Source organism: Ctenocephalides felis, unplaced genomic scaffold, assembly GCF_003426905.1.
Source record: "Ctenocephalides felis isolate EL2017-DRISC unplaced genomic scaffold, ASM342690v1 CF-g0.4_SCAFFOLD_03571, whole genome shotgun sequence".
NCBI lineage: Eukaryota > Metazoa > Arthropoda > Insecta > Siphonaptera > Pulicidae > Ctenocephalides > Ctenocephalides felis.
In genome coordinates, this window is record NW_020539725.1 from 45,942,023 (window position 1) to 45,967,465 (window position 25,443).

The window sequence follows — 25,443 nt, forward strand, 5'->3', positions numbered from 1 at the left end:
GTAAAAATAAGAACAAATTTTGTTTACATGTCTATAGGTTCCGCACCAAAATTTACAATGTTTAATTGTTAGACTTACGTGCTTCGATTTCTGGTCTCTAAACCACCATGAAGCGCGATTCCTTAAAAAATCAAAATTTTCAAAAAAAAAAAAAATTAAAATTATACGTAAAGTTCCAGCATTTTGCCTTAAGGAACGATGCCATGCACCACCAGTAAATATTTAAATAATTTTAAATATCTATCTATAGTACTATTTTCATTCGGTCTTCGAAAACATCCCTGTCCCCCGATGGGGTTGTGTTTGTAACATGAGGCAAAGTTTATCGACCAGAAACGCACCGAACTGCCGTTGCAAGTACCCGCCGCGTATATTAGACCAGAACTATGTTTTAAATGCGAGTTATGCGCTTACATATTTCGGCATTTGCTACTATTATTGAATTAAAAACAGGGACGCATTACGAAATTATTATTTTGAATTACAACCAACTGGCCATACACCATACACCATACAATCTGAGATACTTTCATGAATGTATAAAGAAGCAAATTATATTTAGAGGATCTAGGATTCTTTATTATCAGCAAATACAAGTTTTTGGCAAAAATCCTTAACCAATTCAAAAACTATTCGAAAGACATATGGTGCTGTTTCTTCATAATTAATTATTAAAAATTAAATTCAAATTTTTGTTTTGGGATAAATTGCTATAACAACTATTTGGCTATGGTGGTAGCGTCAAAATATTCTAAATATCTTGAATTTTCAAAATATGTTTTTTTAGAGAAATACAGTTCAAACAGGCAATGGTCAAAGTTTTATACAAATAATGAGAATATCGTCAATATACAAAATTCTGCCACTTTTTCAGGACGACAATATCCATCAATCACAGTTAACTAGGTAATAAAACTTAGCATAACGATAGAAGTTATTGGTCTTAACGAACATGTTAAAATAATATAGACCTAAGAAAATTGGATTAATTATAAAAATCCAACAGCTCGAACATTTAATGTATAGTGATTCACTTTGGAAAAAAACGAAAACTTAATTACAGTAAACAGTTATAAAAATTGCTAAATTTGATTCCTTGTTGATTAGGTAGATTATTTACATATATTGACAAGTTCATGCAACTTGTCTTAAGGCAAAGCTTATATAAAATATACATATGTAATTCAATATTAGGGAAAAGTTAACAGTTATGCAATATTTTTGCAATTATCTGTATCTAGAGATTTTGTTCTAAAAAGCTTTACTGGAGGTTTTGTAATTGATTGACTCAGTCTTGTTTAAACGCTATATTTTTATATAGATAATATTTAGAAAGACAAATTTCATTCTCATAGCAATAATTTAATAAATATTTCAAACAAGTGGAATAAAAATGGACTAATGTAAGATATATTACGCTCATACGAAATAATCTCATTTTATTCCTATAGACAAAATCTGCTTGATAATTCACGTCTGCGAGTGTCGTCTATAGACGACAACCAGTGTGTTGATACATTTTTATTGATAATGATCGGAAAATCTTAAAATATTTTGTGTAATAGACTTGGCGGCTAACTCGGCTCGAAGCAAAGTGATATTATCATGATTTTCAGACGTTTTAACGCGATTGTAAAATCTATAGTAAATGTTTGACGGTTAACAATCTTTAATGTACATGTTTACTTATGTGTACCATTATTTTAGTATTTTTCAACTTCAAAAATATTCAAACTCAAAATAGAATGCAAGCATAGAAGAATGTGAGTATGAGATGATCTTTACCAATTTTGTTCCTCTATCCAACGAGTACTTCCCAAAATCGATTCTCTTACTTTTATACAACATTAAATATTATTAATCCATATAAGTTAAATTTGTGTAAGACACGCGTGTGTTGTATATAGTTAAATTATACGTCCCAATGCCTTGTCAAGTGTGATAATCGCTATTTGCATAATTGATAATTGCATTATGAACCCTCCGACGTACATTACATTACAACGGGAAGTTTGGTATTTGTTTAACCTAACACTTACATGACATGACCGCAAAATCTGCAAGTTTAAACAGATAATCTGATTAGTGCATAAAGTTAATGGAAAGTGATCGTTTGTTTACCGAATGTACTTTGCTTTGCATATTCAATAATATGAAACAATAATGTTTGGAAACAATGGCAAGGGAAAATAGTTTAGGAAATATTAGGGAGAAAATTATTGTCATGACACTAAATTTGTTTGAAAACTCTTAATATTTGAATCTTAAAATTTAATTTTTGTACTTAAAATGTAATAGGGTAGAAGAGTACCAGCAATATTAAAAAAACAAATGCAGTTAGGAATTTTGTAACAACACTATTTGAAAGTAGAGGGAAAAAGATGTGGAATATTTCACATCATGGCTGAATGAAATCAAGCTATCAGGGGATACCCGACCATGTTTGAAAATCTATAACACAAGCATTTGCATTCGTTATAAGTTTTTTGGGTTGTGAGCGCTGTTATTTAGTTTACGAGACCTCAATATAATTTTTAAGAATACATCATTTGTTTTATATAAAATGTATTGTTATTTTCAAATTAAATTTAATAAATGATTTTATATAATAGCTTGCATGTGGATGGACTAAAAAGGACCAACCCAAAGGACCCAGGCGTACACAGCAAAAAATATTAAATATAAATGTAAATTCAGTTTAAAACAACAATTTTATAAGAAATAATTCAAATTAATAGTTATTCCAATACTGTTGATATATAATATTTTTGTCCAAACACCATGTCAATACAATATACAGTGTTATTTTTGTTAAAATTGTGCCCAAAAAATTTATATTTTGCATTGGTTAAATATTGTAAGAATTATTTCGTAATTTACTTTCAATGTTAAAAATGAGACATTGAATCTGTATGCCTGATGGCTGTCCCAATTTATCCCGCCTATGGGGAAAAAGGACCAGGTGGCAAATTTTTGAATATTAGCAAGAAAATACAATATAAATTAGCTGGAAACTTAAATCTTATTTTTAATATTTCTTCTAAGATTTGTAAAGTTATACTACAACTATACTTACAACTTTTCAAATTTAATATAATTTTGAATTTTACAGTATGTAAGACATCCCCTATATATTAATGTCATATCACATAAGCATTGCAATTTGCTCTGTGTGCATTGTTGATTCGTTAATTCGATTATTTTAAAACATACAACCCTTGAAGCGATCATGTATTCAAAATCTGTACTGTACTGTTTTATAGACATCATTTATAATAATTATATTTAAGAACTGTCATGGGAAAAAACAGGGAATTTAAAATCACAGATGAAGTTAAAAGCGTGGCACTACTTGATCCAGATGTTTCATTGGAGGGATCGGAAGTAACATTTGAAAAAATTGTTTAAATATAAACTAACTGGACTTGTATTTAATATTTTTTCAATATTTCAAGATAAAAGCCTAAAAGTTAATACAAGCATAATAATTAGTGATACATTGATAAATAATGATATAAGCCAAAATTTAAGGCTAATTTTATTAGCATTATGCTCAGACACTATTTTGTTTTTGTTTTCAGGATATATTAATTTAATAAAGTTGCATAAGTGGTTAGCTGAGCTTCTTAAAAATTGTTGCTTAGCACATATTATGATGTTTTCTCTATAAATTCCGTGATAAAAATGATTCAACATTTATCTATACTTAAATCTACAGACAGAATATTATCGTCGCGCAATTTTCCCGTGTAATAGAATTATTTTCAGCCAATAAATTCATTCGAATGCGACGTGCTATAACAACCGTGTTATGTAAATTCGGCGCTATTATCATTTGGTCGCGTGCGCCCCCTTGAGTCATGACATAACATGGGCCATTTGTGAGAGGCTCCCAAATCTCTGAATAATGTGACTAAAAATTCTCGGATATCATGGAAATTTAATTAATAATTAATTGTGCAGGATGTGGTATGATTTGGTACACTGCTAGAAATAAGCTTATGAATATTCATAATAACATATTCATATTGAAGTTTCATCTGAAATTATCATGCTTCTTTACCCTTTTGACTACCTTGCTTGAAGATTTTGCTGTATACATATATAACAATTTTTGGACAAATTTATTGGACTTGTTTCGCATCGAAAAATACTATTTATTACTAGGTGTAAGTGGCATTAAGCCTTAAGGCAAATTGTATAAACTTAAACACTCATTGATAATCGACTTAATAAGTTATCAAAATATAAATTAAGCAGTAATTTATTTTTCATTTAAATTATATTAGAAACTTTTGCAAATATTCAATTTCAAACGAATTTCCCAAGCATTTTAAGTATTTTGAACAAGTTTAAAATTTATACATTACTGACCAACCTAATACATATTTACACTATGTATTTTCTAAAAGCGCAGCCAATTATTCCAAATTACAACAATTTTTTTTATAATTCAACCATTCGTGCCAGGGCATAATATTTTATGTTCGTTAAAACTATAAGATTTTTATCTAATATTAACTCTACATTTAATTACGAAAAAAATCGATTGACAAATTTTACTAAAAGCAAATCAGCTTAATTCTTAACAGACACTTTTCAAATATTTTCTGAATTTTAAAAATTGATTTAGGATTTTTTGTTAAAATGTGGTAATAAAACTAACCAACGCGAGTTCTAATCAAATGGCTTTTACATTTTTAAAATATATGCAGCCGTTTATAAGAAAACGTCGAAGAAAGGTCAAATTTGGGGTCACTTATACACAAATATTTTTAGAATGTTTGTATCAAGCGATTCAGAACACTAAAAACGTCAAACAAGAAAATGTATAATTAGGAAATATCGTGAAAAACTAACCAACGCGAGTTCTAACCAAATGGCTTTCACATTTTTTAAATAGATGCAGCCGTTTATAAGAAAACGTCGAAGAAAAGTCTGGGGTCATTTATACACACATACTTTTTCGAATTTTGGTTTCAGGCGATTCGGAATACTAGAAACGTCAAACAAGAAAATGTATAATTAGGAAATCAGAATTTCTATAAAAATCTAGAAAGTTCTCATTTGCAAGTTAAATATATTTTAACTCAATATTTAATTCGAAGTTTTTATTTATCACATTTTGTTTTCATTGATTTTTTTAGAGCATTTGTTTCGACGTCGAACAATATAATCTTAAATTTATATGTATACATCAAATATATATGTATAATTTCGAATATGTATGTATACACACGCATATATAAACTAGTTGGTATTGGTATTTTGCCTTGAGGCAAGTTACACAAACTTCCCGATATGTGTAAATAATCGACATAATCAATAAAAAATAAAATAATTTATGAGTGATTAAAAGTATTCCGAGTGGATTTATCACACATATTTGAAAATGAACAAACACGTTAATTCGGAGTATTTTATAAAAGCAAATTTTCACAAATCAACAATTTTTATAATTGAAACAGTTTTCGCAGGACTTTAATGATTTAGCATGTTCATCAAGACCAAGTACTCTGTTCTTATACCAAGTAAATCGTCTAATTTTAGTTTTAACAAACATAAAAAAGTACTCATTTTCTCAAACTTTGATGAATTTTTACAATTAAACTACATGTCGTAAGGCCGTAATATTTCAGTAAGTTTTATAAGACTATGATATATATCGCCAAAAAAAGTTTCTTAAAAATCGGGTTAATTTTTTTTTCAACAGTTAATTACAAGAAAACGGCTCGGTAGATTTTCACCTAAAACTAATCAGTATCATTCTCAACTAATATCTTTCAAACAGTTTTTGATTTTTTAAAATCGATTCGGTAGTTTAAGCTTAAATGTGGACGAAAAGTTTAACACTTTTTTTCAAATTACAAAGAAACGGCTCGGTAGATCGTCTCACAAAACTGACAAATTATGGTTCTCATTGAGATACATCAAATGGCTTTTAAAGTTATGAAATCGGTTTAGGCGTTTTTGAGAAAACGTCGATCAAAGGTTTAATTTTGACAAATGCCAAAAAAACGATACTAATTTTTGCAAACTGTGACATACATACATTTTCCAAATTTGGTCTCATTCGACTCAGAATGGCTTGAAACGTCGAGAAAACATAAAATTAGCGAGTCGGATTTTTTGGTGAAAACATAAACTTCTCCCTCGGGAAGTTAATAATAAATAATAGGGCAGTTTGTTGAAATCCAACTCGATGCAAGGAAGAATAGCGTTTCCCATTACCGTTTTACAGCGCAGTGCACGAAATGGCCTGTTTTTCAATTAGAAACATATTCTTGGTCTATATTTTCAAGTGAAAATGGACATTGCTACTGCACGATGTCAGGTTGCCCAGAGCGGGAATTTTAGTTTATTACACTATGAAACACCCACACATATGGGTGTGTTTGTATGTATTCTCCCGGTTTCCATTTTGCTCGGCTCAGGTGTGTTGGTGTCCGGGAGTTTCGGCATAGACTCATTCTATGCGCAGTCGACGGCATGTTGATTATCCAATTACACATTTCACGAGGCAAATAATAAAGCAGAAATTAATTAAGGGAACACAATACTCTCTGAATTCTAGCGAGTGGGGCGCGCGCGCTTACCGACTGATGAACCCATTAATACCCATTCTAGAGCCCCGAGGATGGGTACCGAATCCCACCAAATCCCGCCGAAACCGGCATTTATTACACGAGCCGGCTACGGGATCGACGAAAATCGATTCATTTAAAAAATATTGATTTTTCAAATACACCAAAAATCACAAATAAGTCGTTGGTTATTCTAAAATTACAATTAGATTAGATTTTGCCATCCTACATCTACTGAACACTTTGATATTTGCTTAGTTGTAGCCTCTTGTGTTAATTGTTTGGTAAACATCGGGGTTGACTGGTCACCCTAAAGAAACAAGACACTTTTAGCCACTAGACACATATTAATTGACCACTTCTCAATAAAAATTGCAGCTGACGAAATATACAGTATATCATTTACTTAACTGAATTGGACTAGAGAAATGAATTAATCTACAACTTCGACATAATAATGATATACCAAAAATTCGTATATCAAATAATAATTAAATACCCAATCAAGGATAATAAGTCCTTAATATTCATTAATTATCAATCTAATGTATATTGTAGTATCTAATTAAACAATTAATTGTATATTTTTGTAATAATCGATGATTAGCTCAAATGAGAGATTATATTATAATTACTTTTGGGACTCTATGCCAATAAACCAAGTTGGTTTTTATGTTTTAATAGTAGTAGTAGGTTAAAAAAAAAACATTAAAATGTTGATTCTTGAAAATATAATTAGTCCAGCCATTATAGTAAGTTAACCTCGAACTTTCAGATACCCAGCTGTAAGTCTGTAAATACTTGTATATTGACACCCTAAAAGTTGTCTCAAAGCCTACATATATATGTTGCGTACACCCTACCATATGTAGGTTCTGAGACAACTTCTAGGTGTCAATATGCAAGTATTTACAGACTTACAGCTGGGTATCTCGAATTCCGAGATTCTTACCTAATTTAAGCTTAAATGACTGGACTAAATTTATTTTGGCACTTATTTTAAATAATTCTACTATAATGGATTTTTGTTCACCAAATGAATCAAATTCAAATTTTCATTTGAATTATTATCATCTCATTGAAAGAGAATTATTTACACTCAAATTTGTAATTTATACTATTCTATAGTACTTATGAAATAAAACAAATTTGAGGGGTAAATTTACTAAGTTATATTATTGAATAAAAAAAGAGTGCGCGTAAGGTTCACACGTGATTGAAGTAAAACATTTTTGCTACTGTATAAGATGGCATCTAAGTAAAAATAAATACATCATATAACAATTTTGAATAACGTTTCTTACAGTTAGTAATATGGTAACACTCGTGATGCACACATAATTAGTGTCAACCATTATACACATTTATATAATGTGTATAAGTATGACTTTACACTTCAAATATGACATGATCGGTTTGTCATTGTAATTAGCATTTAGAAATGAACCTTTATTAGAGAAATGAAGTAATTGCTGATTAATAACTTCTATAATATTCGTTCACGCAGTGGATTATGTTAAAAAACGCCTAAATAATTATTGTTTTTACAATTTCATTTATCATCATACAATATTTGTGTTTGAAGAACTTCACGTAATTAAAATTAACATACATTCATTGACTGCTTGTATTTTTTTACTTTTTCGCTGGCTATATAATCTCATTCTTTGAACAGTTGAATTATCTGTCTTGCCTAAGAAATATTTTTTCATTTTATTGACATTAAAGATTTATAGAAACTACGAATAATATAGAAATAATTTCTAATCAATAAACTTACGTTTAGTAAGTTTCGTTTAGTAAATTTTCAAGAAATAGGGTAAAATATTCTTCTGATCCAGACATTTTTCATTAAATCAAGATTTGTACTACGATAAAATCTTAAAATGTTTATTTATCTATTTATGTCGATTTTCTTGTTGATATCGGTACACATACAACGTTGACGCCGGTACGCATACAACGACATATCTCTATTTACATACGCAACGACTAATCACAATCGACCCGTATAGAAAAGATATCATCGAGAGCGAATGACGAATCATTGGCACTCGACCCTTATTTTATCTGCCGTAAGGCACTTCCGTTGCATTTGTACGGATTTACACTCTAGTTGCGCCTAAAGAAGTTTTACTTCAAAAACGTATTCATTTATAATTAGTATTGTACTCGCAAAATTATTAAAATAACACTAATCGTTAGCCAATATATACGTTTTGCCTACAGGCCAAAGCATTCAATATGAAAAGAAGTTTATTCCACTATTACCTCACAATTTATTAAATATTATTACCTATTAAGCAACAATAAGGAAATAAAAACGCAGATAAAATTTTAAATCAACAATATATCAAAATTGGCTAATGACTTCTTCGCAGCTTATTAAGCATACCCCAAATCTTCCAATATTTTAATCATCTCTCACAAGAACTCACACGGAAATATGGGATAATTTTTCAAGTAAAAAAAAAAAAACAAATTCAATGATTTCATAAAAAGTATTCTAAGAAATGCCTCTTGAATGGATGTGGGGCTCCGTACCAATACAATAAGAGTTTATGCAACTCATCATTTATTTAATATCAGAAAGAAGTCAGAAACTCTCGAAGGCGTCACTTTGCAATCGTAAGTCGACAGCGGTTCATGTCGTGCAGAAAATTTAATTCAAACACAGGCAATTGTAAAATGGCAGTAAGAAGATAAAATTATAAAAATATTTTCGCAGGAAATTTGTTATAAGGAGAAACGACTCCGATGCATGAATAGATCAAGCTCGAACTACACAATAAAAAGCCTTATAATTTTTATAAAGCTACATTTTTTGCGATTTCCATGCCAAAAAAATTCATAAATGGTTTCACACATTTTAAAATCTTGGTAATAATATAATTTTTAAATCCTCTTCATTATATCCTGTTTCCAAATATTAAATTTATATATATATATTTTTGCTAAAATTGCTCCTTCTGCAAGACATTAAAAATAATGTACTTCTTGTCTACATTAGGAAATATTTGAACGATAAAATAATCTAGCAAATTCGTGATTATGTAAGAATGGATTGATAATTTAATACATCTAGTTTTATCAATAACAAACATTTCGTCGCTAACATTGACAAAAATATTGACAAAAAAAAAACGAATTGATTGGGCTACTAAAATGACTAGGAGAGTGAAAATTTAGAGTTGCATTTATTTTTCATTTTTAAAATTCAACTTGATCAATGATTAAAACAAAGAAAGTAAGTGTTAGGGTTGGACAACCCTTGCTAAGTTATTAAAGTAAAATTTAAGCTTTCTCATAAACTCAAAAAATCTGAACTAATAAAAGCGTTTATTGACTGAACGCGGTGTGAAATTTATTCGATTAAAGATGTGTGTTAGGAATAGGAGTTTGTGAAAATTTGGAGCTAAAATGTGTTTTTAGTTACAAATTATATAAAAAAATAAAATAAAATAAAGAAAAATTAAATGTGAATAATCCTTACTACTTAAAGAAAAATAAAGAGTATACGATTCTCAGGCCTACAGAATATGCATATAAAATTTGATAAAAATTGGTTAAACGGAAGGAATACGTTATTTTATATATTAGATTTAGATTGGTATATCACACACTCAATTTATAAAAGAAAAACTAAATAAATCAAATACGTGTGTACACAAATTTATAACCGTTTTCAATTAATATGTCCTCCAGCAAGGGTCATTTATCAAATTACATCTTCATACTCGCATACTTTTTTCATCTTTCAATATTGATAAATTAATGCTTATTACTCACACATTTTTCAGTCGTGCAGCCTACGGTAAAATTAAATATAAAAGACATAATTCTAATGACTATATTTTTCTACGTAAAAATTAATAGCTATTCGATGAACAATATCGAAACACACTTATGCATGTGTAAGATCAAATATTTTATATTAATAATTCACATATGGCTTGGGGTACGGGTATGTGTATCATATTATCGTGGCATTTTGTTCATCTTGTCAATTACAAGTGGCGTTAGTCTGTTATTATAAGTCAGAGCGCCAATCATTATTATAAGCATCGGGCAATGGACAACGGGCATCGGGCATCGGGCATCGGGCATCGTATCGGGCATTGTGCGCTATTCGAACGCATACGTTAACAAGCGCATAACTGCGATAATGAGCCGAGCCGATGATGATATTTATAATACAGGGATAAACTTCGACTTAATAATTAATAATCTATATATAATAAAACTAAACTAGTGGAGCGCATGGCATCGTGCCTTAAGGCAAATTGCTGGAACTTCCCGTACCAAAAATAATTTTTTTTAAAAAGATTAACATTTTTGAAAAAAATTTACTCTGTAAAATTAGATTTTTGGGAAACTATATATTTTTGGGAAACTAAATTTTTGACAAAAAATTACTTTTTTTGAAAAAAAAAAGACTTTTTGAAGAAAAGTGTATTTTGAAATATTTTGGAAATTCTGAACTTTTTTTCAAAGCAATCGTACTGCTTTAACTGAATAAAGACAAAATATGGAAGCGCGTAAGCGCCGCGCCGCCGTCTTACGGATAAGCATGGGTACGGAACCCATAGGAATGTAAACAAAATTTATACTTACTGTTAAAATCTCTATAAAATATCTGATAATTGATGTGCATATGTCTAATGATCATTTCTAATAAGATAAATATATCAAAAATATATGGGCTTCCATTTTCCAAATGCTAAAGGCTTTTTATTTTTTATTGTTTTTGCATATATATAAAATAAAACAGAAATGGAATATGAATGGTAATCTCAAACAAATCTGAATTGACTAACTGTATTTAACTAATAATTTTAGCGTTTTTCAATTAAATGGTAACTTCTATCTCAAATTAGTACTAATAATATTAGTATTTTACCGTGAAAAGGATAACTTGCACGAATGTCTTGTTTTATTTTTGATTATTTAAAATTATTGCTATTTGACAAATGCGTGTATATTTAAATTTTCAAATAAAGAAGCTCTCTAAAAAAATAATCGTATAGCATGTAATATTAGTTAATGCATATCAAATCACAATGTTAATAATTATGTTTGGAACAAATTTATATATATGAGTTCGTATAAAATTCTTCAAAATATTTTTTAACATTAGACATTTTTCTGCTGAAAATATTATAACAATCTCTTTGATATACTTGAAGTAAAATATCAAGCAACACAACCAGGATATTGGAAAATAAAGCGTTTCTATTCCAATGCTCTTTTCAAATTTTATTTATATCATTTAATTTTTTTTATTACATCTTATTTAAATTGTTATATTTTCAGATGCTTTGATAGATTTTGAGTGAATTCATTTATATGGTCTTATATTTTGTCCTGCTCTGTTAACATCTTAATACTGAAAAATTGACCGTTGTATTATATTATTCTATCGAACTTGTATATGACTTTGCAGTTTTCGATTTGTTTGCCTATTTTTCATAGTTAGTCAGGTATCCGACTTATAATAACACTGTGTCGACCCTTCGATAACTAATTCGATCAAACACCTAACATATTTAATTAATTCAATAATATAATTTCATAGAAATATATATATATATATATATATATATATATACATACATATACATACATAGAAAAAATTGCGAGTGTACATCCCTTATCACTTAGTGTATGAAAAATAGATAGTAGCCGATTCTTAGACCTGCTGAACGCGCATATATTGGTAAAAATCAACAATAATACGTAACAGTACACACACACACACACACACACACATATATATATATATATATATATATATATATATTAATAAAGAAATGTACTGTTCTAGGGTAGGTCCGTGAACTGTGTTAAACTCTAACTCGATTCAGAAAAGAATAGTGTGAAAGATTCCCATTGCCAATTAACACCGCAGTGCCCGAAATGAGCTATATCATTCCATATTTTCAAGTTAAAATAGATATGGCTACCACACGATATCAGGTTGTCCAGTGCTGGGGCATGAAGTCGCGTCTCCTCCTACCCATATATTTAAATATAGTATATATAAAACAAATTAATACCTCTTAAATAGGCATCCATCCAGATATTAGAAATAAGAAGAAAACTAGTGGCGTGTATGGCATCGTGCCTTAAGGCAAATTGCTGGAACTTCCCGTACCGTAACAAAATGTTCGAAGAATACTGAATGTTTTGAAATAGATTATTATTAATATTGTAACATTGTCTAATATTTATAAGAATTATATAAACTGAATTGCAAAGTTGAAATTATTTGTTTAAAGTATATTAGAACTATAGTCAGAATTAAAAATAAAATCTGAATTATTTTCGATATAAAAAAAAAGTTGAAAGAAAAATGTTTTTTCCAAAATCAATTATTTTGACAAGCAGAAATAGATAGAGACAAGCAGAAAGTTCTTTGAATCATTTAAATCGGTCGCTTAGTTCTCTCAAAAACTACCATTTTTTACACATTTAGCTCCGTATCTTCGAAATGGCTGGGCCTGCTTTTGCCAAAACTAATAAACACTTCTCCCAGTCATTACTAATTGAATGTTTTTAGATCATTCACATCGCATGCTCCGTTCTCTCAAAAACTCGATTTCTATTTTCTGCACTCTTTGCTCTTTATGTCCGTAACTGCTGGACCTGCCTTTGCCAAAAACTAATCAGCTCATCTCCATATCAATAGGGATGGAATTTTTTTTGAACCATTCAAATTGATTGATCCGTGCGCCCGAAAACGTGACTGGAAATTTATATCCATACATACATACACACACACACACACATCCATTTCTTCTGGGGTATGCCAAAATGTACAGAAACCTTCAAAACGTCGAGAAATGTAAAAATTTTAAATTTCGATTTTCGGCCCATTACAATAACTTACCCTACGTGAAGTTAATTAAGTTTCTAGAAATAATTTTAATCGATTTCCACCAATTTATTTATTTTATAGGTGACTCTTATGACCACCTTTAGTATCCTAGCATAAAATTTCAAATAATTTTATTAAAGGTATGCCTGAGCTAGTTAATAACTCAAATTACAATTAATTCAATACATATTCCAATTTCTACCATACAAATTCCCTTCTTCGAATGTATGTATTATATATTTCTAAGTGCTTATTTACTTCAGCTCATTGTGATGTATTCGTATTCACGTGGTTATTTGTTAGGAATTTCACTTATTAGATTCTTAGCAGCTAGTCGCGCGTGTTCGTATGGAGTCTCATATGAATGTTATGTGTGTGTATGTGTTTGTGTGGGTGGCCAATGAGAGATCGTTAATTTTGGGGCCCTGGTCCTAATATCAGCCTCTGGTTAACGGGTTAACACGAATGTTTGCGGTATGGCTTGGATCTACAACTATGCGCAGATAGTATTTTGTACACGGTTCCCAATCATTAGCTCGAGCTCATGCAAAGTTTGTACAGTTTGTTACTGTACAAAGCTGGAAAAAGTTTAAGGCAGTGGTTTCAAACCTTTTAGAACTGCCTCACCCAGGGACGGTTGTGACAGGAATAAAAATAGGTTGAAAACAATAGGTATAAACAGAACAACTTACGATTTTTATTGTTGTTAATAAAAATACGTAACAGTACGCAACATAAACATTTAAACAAAGCTTATGAATAAAATAGAACAAATAATAAAACATATTTTTTTAAACAAAGTTAACAAGAATTCGTCGTGATTTTTTTTTTCTTATATTAAATTTTTTTTCTCTCTTGTATTTTGTCTTATAAGGTTATTAGTCATAGGTCTTAGTCAAGTTAGATTTTTTTATCTGTTAATTCTTCATCCGAAAAGGACAAAAAATACAAGTCACAACCGAACCCCAAACCTTGTCACATCCGTAACCAACGCTTTTGAAAATAAATCATCATTACGACTAAGCTAAATTATCTAAGCAAAAACTAATTGCATGTAAGTAGCTACTAATATTCAACTTACAGCAAAATAACAAAAAAAACTGATTTATCTAAAATAATTCGAGCATAAAAGTTTACTTTTGACGCTTCAAAAGCAATGCGGTTTATTATCCAAGGCGCTGACTGAAATATTGTAAACTTGTTCGAACAATCATACTTCATCTTTTGGACCCAATTTCAGCATAGTTCAGCTGTTATGACGACTATCACCGTACCCTGGCACAACCATACACTCCTATTTGATTTTTTTAACTTCCCGGGGGTAAGTTATAGTAATGGGTCAAAATTCAAAATGAAAATGTTTGCATATCTTCACGTTTTAGAGGTTTCTGAACATTTTGGCATACCTCAGAAAAAATGGAAGGGTGTGTATGCGTATATGTATGTGTGGAGACAAATTTTCGTAGATGATTTCAAAATGATGGTTCAAAAAGCATTCGATTTCTAATGATGAGGAGACGTGCTGATTAGTTTTTGACAAAGACAGGTCCATCGGCTTGGGAGATCAAAGAGAGTCAAAAAGTGCTGAAAATCTCAGTTATAAAGAGAACGGATCAACCAATTTGAGTGATCCAAAATACATTCGATTCGTAATGTGTGCGAGTGAATGACATAAGTCAAATAGCTCATAGAATTGTCATGTATTCTGATTGCTATTGAAAATAATTAAAAAAAAAATAATTAAGAAAAAGTTTTGAATATAGAAAAATAGTTCGGACTTTAGTTCTAATTCTACCTAAGTTCTAAATCACCATTACTAATATTCTTCAAATAAATTTAACTTTGCAATTCAGTTTATATAATTCTTACAAATATTGGACAATGTTCTTCATTTTAAATCCGATTGATAAAGTTTTGTTTATTTACTTTTTATAAAATAAGAATGAAAGTTACAATATGTATAATAATCTATTTGAAAACATTTAATATCCCTCGCATATTTCATTAATGCATGGGAAGTTCCAGCAATTTGCCTTAACGCCATACACCACTAGTTGTCATTAGATATTGATATTCTATAAAAATGAAAACATTTGAACAAATTATCAGACCATGCCCAAAATCCTATGAATGAATACGAATACAACATTCATTTAAATATAATAACTTGATGAAATAATAAATAAATTAAATATGGATTCATCATCCGACAATTACTCTTTGTATCTATTTTACCATAATTATATCGTTAGCCTTTGTAGGTAGAGATGTACGGAAAAAGAAAACAAAGGCCTCAACTGCGCTCTGAAAAGAACGATAGTAATATCGGTATGCGCGCACTGCTGAACTAATACAATAAAATTTTAATTTTTATTTTAATATACGTACAAGTATTTTTCATTCAAAATATGAAACTCTGATTTTATCTGTGTATGTGGGTTTCATTTTCTTCACGTCGGTGATTATTAATTCGATATAAAGAGCGTGTTCGTTGTATTTAGTGCGCTTCCGGTGCCTATTCAAACGTCATGGAGACGTCACTCATATGTACAAAAAACTCGCTTTTTTAAATTTATTATGGTTGAATTAAGCTGTAATTAAACTATTTAAACACGTTATTTGTAGTTAAGGTCTTAATTATGAATAATATGTAAATGTGATGTGAATTGCACAAGCATAAAAAATACATCTACGAAAAATTGGAAAATGCTAAAGTTTTGTAGATTTATTTATGATAAAAATATTCGCGTTACCAAGATTTTTTTTGCTTGATGCACATAGTAGTATGTAGGTCCTGATTTCATACAACGAGCAATCCATGTAATTCAAACTATAGTCTAAAAGCTAAGATTTATAAAAAATGACCCAGATCAGTATTGGATTTACAGTACGGGCAGTCGCGGTTAGTGTCCAGGGCGCCAAAATTTAAAAAGTGAGAAAAACACTTACTGTCGACTCTTTAAAAGCAATGTAGTCTCCAGATTTGTATTAACGTAGGGCGCTGACTTTATGCAAAAATGGAAACTTGTTCGAACAGACATACTTCATATTTCTTCCTTAAGACCCTATCTCAAAATCATTTGCAGTTATGACGACTGTCATACGATTGTGTCAAAGTACGGTTGTTTTTGGCACAACAGAAAAATAAGATATAAAAACTATTTAATTAAAATTTCAGTGATAGGGCGATATAAATTTACAGATAAATTTCAATAATAGAGCGGCATATTCGTCAGTGCCCCAATAAATTTAAATCCGGCTCTGCCTCAGACATTTGTGTTTCTTACTTAAAAATAAAAATTATTAGCACGAATCGTGCTAAGGATATTAGTTAGCCTTAAAGCACATTTAAAAAAAACCTAATAGATTAAAATTTTGGTGATTGTTAGTCAAAGACTAACTGGATATTTTAAATAAATACCAAAGATTTTTATCTAATTTAAATGTACAAATATTCTGGATATATATATATATATATATATATATATATATATATATTCCTGAGAATATTGATTAAAATATTCGTCTCCCTAGTCCAATTTGAATGGAACAATATTGTTGGCACACAATAGCGTTAATCTATTAATCCTAGATTGGTTCGGCTTTTCGTGGTTTTATTGTCCTGGGCGATGTTACTGACAGCCGATAATTATAATATAGAGATAGAGCAAGTCTACGAATATTTAATTAGTAACGAAAATAATTCATAAGTTCCCCTGCGACGATACATTCGTTATCAAAGATCTAATAGACTTGCGATCTTTGTAAATGAGAGTGGAACCGATTAGAACAATTTTTTTAGAATTCTAGAGCCTCCCCCCATGATGTAATGCCTGATGGCGGTTGCCATGGGGATAAGTGGCAAGAAATGAAAGCAAACGGTATTGAGCACGACATGCGGAGACAAAAGAATTAGTCTGGGATGCCTAAATGCATTTCCTTCGTTATACAGAAAAAAATCTATGCCTACGAACTTTCGTCTAAATTTAGAAAATACTTAATTTGGAAATGAAGAAGATAAATATAAACAGCAAATTAAATTAAATTTTTATTACACTCCACATAATAAAAAATTTTCTCCCACTTGACAAAATAACATTTCCTTTCCTATTTGTGAAAATCGCTACCTATTCCCGGAGCGAAGGTAGCAATTACTAGGTTGGGATCCAAATAATTAACCACAAAATGGCCAAGAAGGATATGTCGTGTGAACGAGTACCACTTAACACAAAATATAGTCTACAGGTTATATCAAAATATACCTCGAAACCTAAAAAAATACTCCCCACGATAAAAAATGGTCCTAGGTAAACATTGCTACTGCAGAAAAGAGCTACTGTGCGTTCCCTAAGGTAAGGAGTAGTTGCAAACTAAACATTGCCTACCTTATTAATTTGGAGGAAATTGGAAATTATATGGTTATGTCGTTATGAGGTTCCAGAAACTGTGACAAATGGAAATGGAGTGAAATATTAGGCAACAAAAATACTGACGATTGATAGAAGAGTTCTTCAGGTAGATCTTAGATTTTATAGCAATTTTAGCTCCGTGCGACCAAGAGATGGAGAGAGGAAAAATACTCTCTACTTTTTGGAAAAATAGTCTAATAGTCTAGTCACGTATTTATAGTGCATAAATATTGATGGATTTATTTTCTCATAATTTGCTTATACGTAAACCTAATGAAAAAATGTTATTTGTAACTGAGATGATTCAAAAAATCAATACTAAATCATTTTTGCTATCTTATTAGATTTTTTGGACAACAATAATCTGTTTAGATAATTTTAAAACTACTTTTGTTCTGATTCGTTTTTAAGATTTAAAAAAATTGAGCAATATTTTTTTATGAAATTCAATTGCAATAGTTCTAATCTATTTTATCCCTAAAGTACTTTAAAACTAGCCCAAACATATGTCGCCGCAAGATACAATTGGATCCTAATTAAAGTAATATTTATTTTCACAACACTCGAGCACTACCTCTAACAGATGATATTATTATTACAGAATTTTTTATTATTAATTTATTATATTAATACGACGATTTTTTTTGGAAATATTTTCTTTCGCGGTAAATCATCTTGAGTCCGGTCGTTTTGTTTATTCAAAAGCTTATATTGTTCGTGTCGGAACCCTCTTCAAGAATATTTTTTCGAGTGGCTGACTTTCGTTATTTCAAATTAACTCGACGAGATATAAAATGTTAATATTTGTATATACAAATACAATTTTATGATGATGATAGATAAATGCATAAGCATTGTCGTAGAGGACGTTTAGTAAAAATTCTTTGATTAAGTAATTGCTTTGCAAACATTCCAATAATGATTAGAGGAGGACAATGATTAACTTTGTGAGGGAATAAAACAATAAAGCTTTTATTCAATAATTGACTTCTTCTGATAAATTCATAATTTTATATAAAATCATTTATTTTTAAGAATTCTGCATAAAGGTATGAGAAGCAATAATAGAATTTTTTGTGAAGCAAATCCGATGATTTAGAATTATATTGAAGGAAATTTTCACCTAATAACTAAATAAACACATACATAGATATAACTGTAATAATATTTTTATGCAAGTTAAATTTTAAATTACTAGTACCTACAATTCAAAATATTTGTAAAAAAAAAAAATTATTGAAGGAACATTTGTAAAATCTGAATAATTTGTACCAGTCGGTTGCCATAGTCGTACCACTAAGAAAATAATGTGTATTTATTAGTGCATCTAAATTAGAATAAAATCTCTAGCATTCATAGAATTTTTATTTAGATGTGTTAGGATCAACAATTACTAAAGTTTTAATATTTTGCAATAAAATAGCTATATATATACATTTTTCATAAATGTGCTTTCGGCTCTATTAAGGCGCCAACTCGCCTAAAAATTATATAGAATTCTATCTGAGAAAAATATTTTTCTAGTTACTAGTTACAAAGTCTAACAACATTAATAAAACAACATCTTAGATATAATAATAATCGCAAAAAGTAACGTATGCGCTTATAAAATTAATAAAGAATTTGGGTACTAAGAATGGGGTTGCCTTGCAACTTTTCATAAAGATACAGGATTTACTAGTTACACTCAGTTGATGTTTCTTAATTTGAACAAAATTTTTAGAATATTGTATTTATTCGTTATTACTTCATATGTACTTATAAAATTAAGAAAGTATCTGGGTAACTGGGTAAACTGGTGAGAGTAAGGAATTTAGCATAGGTACAACTTAAGCTGCAAGGTCTTCGAAGTTTGAAATTGAAATTACTTATATAAACAAATTCTATCATTAAATTGTTTCTAAACTTTTGTACAGTAAGTATTATAAATATACCGTGCTGAAAATCTTAGTAGAAACTTCACAAAAATCTTAATTTAACTTTTTCACCTGGTGTCTTGAGTGTACCCAATATTATGTAAAATTAATTACGGTCATCGATTGAGTTGATTTTATAAATATGCAGAAGTTGATTAATAATCGACAAAATTCAAGTTTTACCATATAATTATGAATTTATTATAATTGTCTTTTTTGAAGTCTTTTTCTTCTTTAAGGTGGGCATAGAAAAAGTATGCGTTTCTATTCGATATTACACCTGTACCGGGCCGGATTTAGAAATTTGGCGCCCCGGGGCACTGACAAAAATGCCGCCCCATCCCTGAAATTTTACGAACTTTCGAACTTTTTTTTAAAGCAATCGCGCTGCTTCAGCTGCGTGGGACAAAATATAGAAGCGCGTAAGCGCCGCGTCGCAGTCTAACTGATAAACAATGTTACAGAACTTATATAAATGTAAACAAAATTTATACTTGTTATTATAATGTCTTTAAAATATTTTAATTATTTATTATGTTAAAATAATTTAATGTGCCTATGTCTTATGATCACTTTTGTCCGCCAAATGTTTCTTTTTCAAATTTTTTTATTGGATCATCGAAACCGCTAATCCTGCCACCCAGAAATTTAAGCAGTTATTTATTCTGTAAATTTTTTTGAATGTTATTGGACGCTTTTTTCTCAAAAACTGAATTATCATTTTTGGCATTTTGGCCCGTATCTTCAAATCAGTTGGACCTGCCTTGACCAATAACTAATCAGCACGTCTGCTTATCAATAGGACTTGAATCATAAATCGGTTGATCTGTGTTCTCGAAATCGACTTGAATAATTAAAAAATATTAGATTTGTATACAAATTGATGGGGAGACGTGCTGATCAGCTTTTGGTACAGGCAATTACGAAAAATGGTAATTGAGTTTCGATACTTCTTCTCTGAAACAGCTACGCAGCGCGATTGCTTTGCAAAAAGTTCATAATTTTCAAAAAATTTCAAAATACAAAAAATGTGTTTTAGAAGTCTTTTTTTTTCATTTTTCAATAAAATTTAAAGCTCTTTACAAAATGTAATTTTCAGTACGGGGTGTTTCAGTAATTTGTCTTAAGGCACAGTGCCATGAGTCACTAGTTTAAATTTTTTTTTTGACGCTATAAGCTTGGAAGTGCACAAATACGTATATTTTAAGAGGGCTCGAGAACTGTAGAACACATTTTTCTTAAATTTCAGCTTGTTTACGGATCTTTATATTAGCCAAATTGCCAAATTTGATAATTATAAACCAATTTGATAATTTACGTTCGGAGAGGGAGGCAAGGCAAAATAAAAGTTTTAAGTTAACGTTATTTCAACCAAAATTTTGCATTGCAATCGTATTATGTTTTGTTAATTAGATTTCTTGAAATAAAAAATGTAGTTAAAAAAAGTTGATTATATTGTATAGAATTTTTTCTCACTATCCAAATTTTGCCGCCCCCCCAAATTTGCCGCCCTGGGCAGTAGCCCCGATTGCCCCTACTGTAAATCCAGCACACTCGACATTGTCGAGTACGATTTTGAGAACATAATATACCAACACCGGTACAGGCTGTACCGGTGTTGGTATATTATGTTCTCAGAATCGTACTCGACATCTACGAGAGTCCCTCGGAGACTATTGTCCGTCTGACAATTTTTCTTTTTAATTAATAGGATCCCACGCCGCCCGACGATTGTTCGAAAAATACTTGTAAGAGACGCTGATGAAAACCTAGGAGGTCTCGTCTGGACAAAGATTATAGAAACAAAGTGTTTATTTATGGGGAAATCTAGAAAGGCGAATGGATAAAGTGATGATTGGAGATGGATAAAGTAATGTTTTTAAACACTAAGGTAATTTAAAAAGTAAAAAATAAGTTACAAAACTAGTAGGGTGTATAGCATCGTGCCTTGGCAAATTTGATGGAACTTCCCGTACCGTAACAAAATGTTCGAGGAATATTAAATGTTTTCAAATAGATTATTATAAATATTGTAACATTATCTAATATTTCCAAAAGTCTAAATTGCAAAGTTAAAATTATTCGTTTAAAGTATTTTCTGAGGTATGCCAAAATGTTCAGAAACCTTCAAAACGTCGAGAAATGCAAAAATTTTCAATTTCGATTTTTGGACGATTACAATAACTTACGCTACGGGAAGATAATTACCCTATGGGAAGTTAATATACGTATTATTGTTAGAATAATATAAGCTAGATATCTGTATAAAAAGCAGATTATTTCGAAAATATAATGAAATATATAACATAGACGCTCAATGCAATTTGTAAATTACATAGATTTCTTGTATTATATAAAATTAATATTATTATTATTTGTATTAATAGCAATTAGAACATTAATTACATTCTATGAGTTATTTTGATTTACATTAATTAATTACAATTATAGATAGTAGCTACCCCAACGTGTAATTACTATTACATACAATTTATTGGATCAAGTTAATGGGCCATAAATAGAAATTAAAAACGAAATTTATACTTAGGGGGCGTCCATTAATTTCTTGAGCGGGTTTTAAGGATTTTTGGACCCCCTCTCTCCCCTTGGTGATATTCAAAATTACCCCCCCTCCCCCATCGAACATCACGTGTATTTTTAATTATGTGATAAAACTGTATAATTTGATTTTTTTTTTTTGAAAATGTTTGAATTTTTTTTAAAAAAATTAGTTTAAAAATAAATGCACGTGATATATTACTGTACCCTCCCTCCCCCACGTGATATTTCGTGATTTTTTGTCAAATCCTCCCCCCCCCTAAAAACCTCACGTGATTAATGGACGCCCCCTGATTATTAATATCTTAATAAAATATCTGATAATTTGATGTGCATATGTGTCATGATGATTTTTGTCCGAAGCTGCTAGACCTGATTTCCAAAAATTTAATCAGCAATTATATTGTTTTATAAACAAAGGTTTTGTTTTCAAGGAATTAAAGTCAATAACGTTTCCTAACTCTGGATTTGATAGCTTTGATTTTTGTCGTGATGTGGTGTTTCCATGTTAGTCTGCGGTCTAGATAAATACCCCCCTCCCCCCATCAATATTCTCTGATCACAAAATGTACTCAAAGACAACAATAAATCAAACATATATAACAATTATGCTATTGGGATGACAATTTATCAATATGTATCTATACAAGTGAAACTTTTGAATATTCCATCTACTTTTGTCATTCGTCGTTATTAAATCGCAAGGGCGTTCAATTCAGAAACATTTTCCTATTGTGTTCGAAATTAAATCATTATATCGACCGCATAAAATGCGACTTTTTCATTGAAAATGCGGAGTGACGCGTGACAAGAGGTGTGCCGGAGTGATTGCAGAATAATGGACTGCGTGTCATTTGCAAAAACTCTTTACTTGGACGGGAACGCCTACTCGATTAACAAAACTGTGCGACATCAATTCATTACGAGGCAGATGAATTAGAAAATTGCTATTTTGAAATGACATATATGACGGAGGAATTGTTAAATGATTAATTTTATGCTCATGAAATCAGCCCATAATAATTTCGTTCTAACTAGGTGTAAGTGGCAGTTTAAGTTAGGTGACCCTATTTTTAAAAAGTTGAAACCGGGACGGAAACTTTTAGTTATGCTAATCCGGTACGGGGGTGGGGGCTTCGGATAAATTCAAAATTAGCGCTCGAAAACAAAATCTTGATTTATAATACAATACTAATTCCTATCTGGTCGTACGGAATAGAGTTTTGGGGCTTCTCCAGCAAATCTAATGTGTCATTGGTCCAGCGGACCCAATCAAAACTATTTAGAATGTTGCCAGGTGCACCCTGGTACCTGAGCAATAGAACCCTGCATGATGATTTGATTGTACTAATTTCTTATTAATTAGAGACTTTATAACAACAAAATCCACTAATTATCAACAAAAATTAGAAAAACGTTATTACGCTGCTCCTTAGACCAGAATTAAGAAGACGGACAAAGAACTGATTAAATTTTTGGGAAGCAGGTCCAACAGTTTCTAAATCTAAAGATTTTTTTTTTAAATGCCATTAGCGAGCAAAAATAATCATAGGACATATGCATATCAAATTACTAGATATTTTATGAAGATTTTAATAATAAGTATAAAGTTTGCTTTCAATTTCTAATTATGGCCAATTAACTGGATCCAATAAATCAATATCTACATCTAAAAACAATTTATAATTGTTTTGAATTAATGTAAATCAAAATAACTCATAGAATGTAATTAATGTGCTGATTGTTATTAAAATAATAATAATAATAATTTTAAATAATACGAAAAATCTATGTCATTTACAAATTGCATTGAGCATCAACTCCTCTTCCAGTACTATAAGTAACGCAGCCGTTTGCTACTCCACCGTATTCCCCGGTGGGCGTTTTCTGATTGTATTCTTATTGGATGTTACTCTATTTGCTCGTCGGGCGCAAAAAAAAACTTATAAAAGCTGTCATACGCACGAACCAGGAAAATTGTATGAAAGAAGTCAAGTCACTGTGTGCAATATTGTTCATTATTCAATTTAATCAAGCTGGGAAAAAGTTACCAAAGTTGCCACAGTTACGGTTTTCTTAAGCTTTTGTATCGGTTATTTTTGTAAAGGGATCAGAAGGGAGTAATAAAATTATGTTAGTATAATTATATTTGTGACTTAGATATAGAGACCAAAATTAACCAAAATAGCCGAACTGATTGTCTACTAATCAAAATGGTTAGAGTTTCACGAAAGCTCGAGAGTGCACGTGAAAGCTCAAAATTTTGAAATTACAAGGAACAATTTTGTTTCTATTTTTTTCATGATAATTACGATCAATTCTATCACGTTCAGAAACACCCTATAAACTGTATGTAACTTTTCAAGGCTAAATGAAGAAACAATTATAGTAAATATGTTTATGTTTGGTACCTTCATTATTTTGGTAACGATATCTTTCGTATTCAATACAGGTTCATACCATGTGTCTAATGCCATCTATATGTGTCTAATATGTATTTGTCGTGAAATGTATCAGTACGAAATGTTTTACATAACTATTATGATTTATAGAACAAAAATTTCTCAGAATGTTGTTATATAATAATCATTTACCCCTATATAAAGAATGTTATTACGATAACATAAATCTTTTCCTCCACTAACCTGTATCCTATCCTCTGGTAAATCAGTCTTCAACGATAGCATTTCTCTGGCATACACGTCTGGGTAATGTGCTTCCTTGAACGCCTTTTCCAGCTCGTCCAACTGAAACGAAGTGAAAATAGTCCTGCCGCAAAAGCGTGCAAATCGTCGAAAAAGCGGCAATACAAACGTATGAAAATGTCATACGCGGTAAGAAAAACGCATTCGAGCGTATCGCACGCGAATTGAGACAGGACCAACTAGGGTAGACCAACGAATAACAACACAATTATATACAATAAATAAAAATAAAAAAGTACTTGATTTAAATGATCAAAAACATTTGGCGTATTTGCTTTACTGAACTATTTCTTTGATGAATTGGCCTAGTGCCTAAATGTTGATATTGTCGTGATTCCTACATATGAGGTAAAAATTCTCAGTGAGCTTCCTTAGTGAGTCATGTCTGTTCAG

The 25,443-nt window shown here is 30.3% G+C and overlaps 1 protein-coding gene across 1 annotated transcript in view; it reads right to left on the bottom strand.

The window, feature by feature from the left end:
• LOC113386143 (visual system homeobox 1-like) overlaps positions 1–25,443 on the bottom strand; it is a 115,148-nt gene that overhangs the window by 26,033 nt on the left and 63,672 nt on the right. Inside the window, exon 4 of the mRNA XM_026623942.1 lies at positions 24,991–25,117. Within this exon, the coding sequence (XP_026479727.1) occupies positions 24,991–25,117 (127 nt within the window). The remainder of the gene's footprint in view (positions 1–24,990; positions 25,118–25,443) is intronic.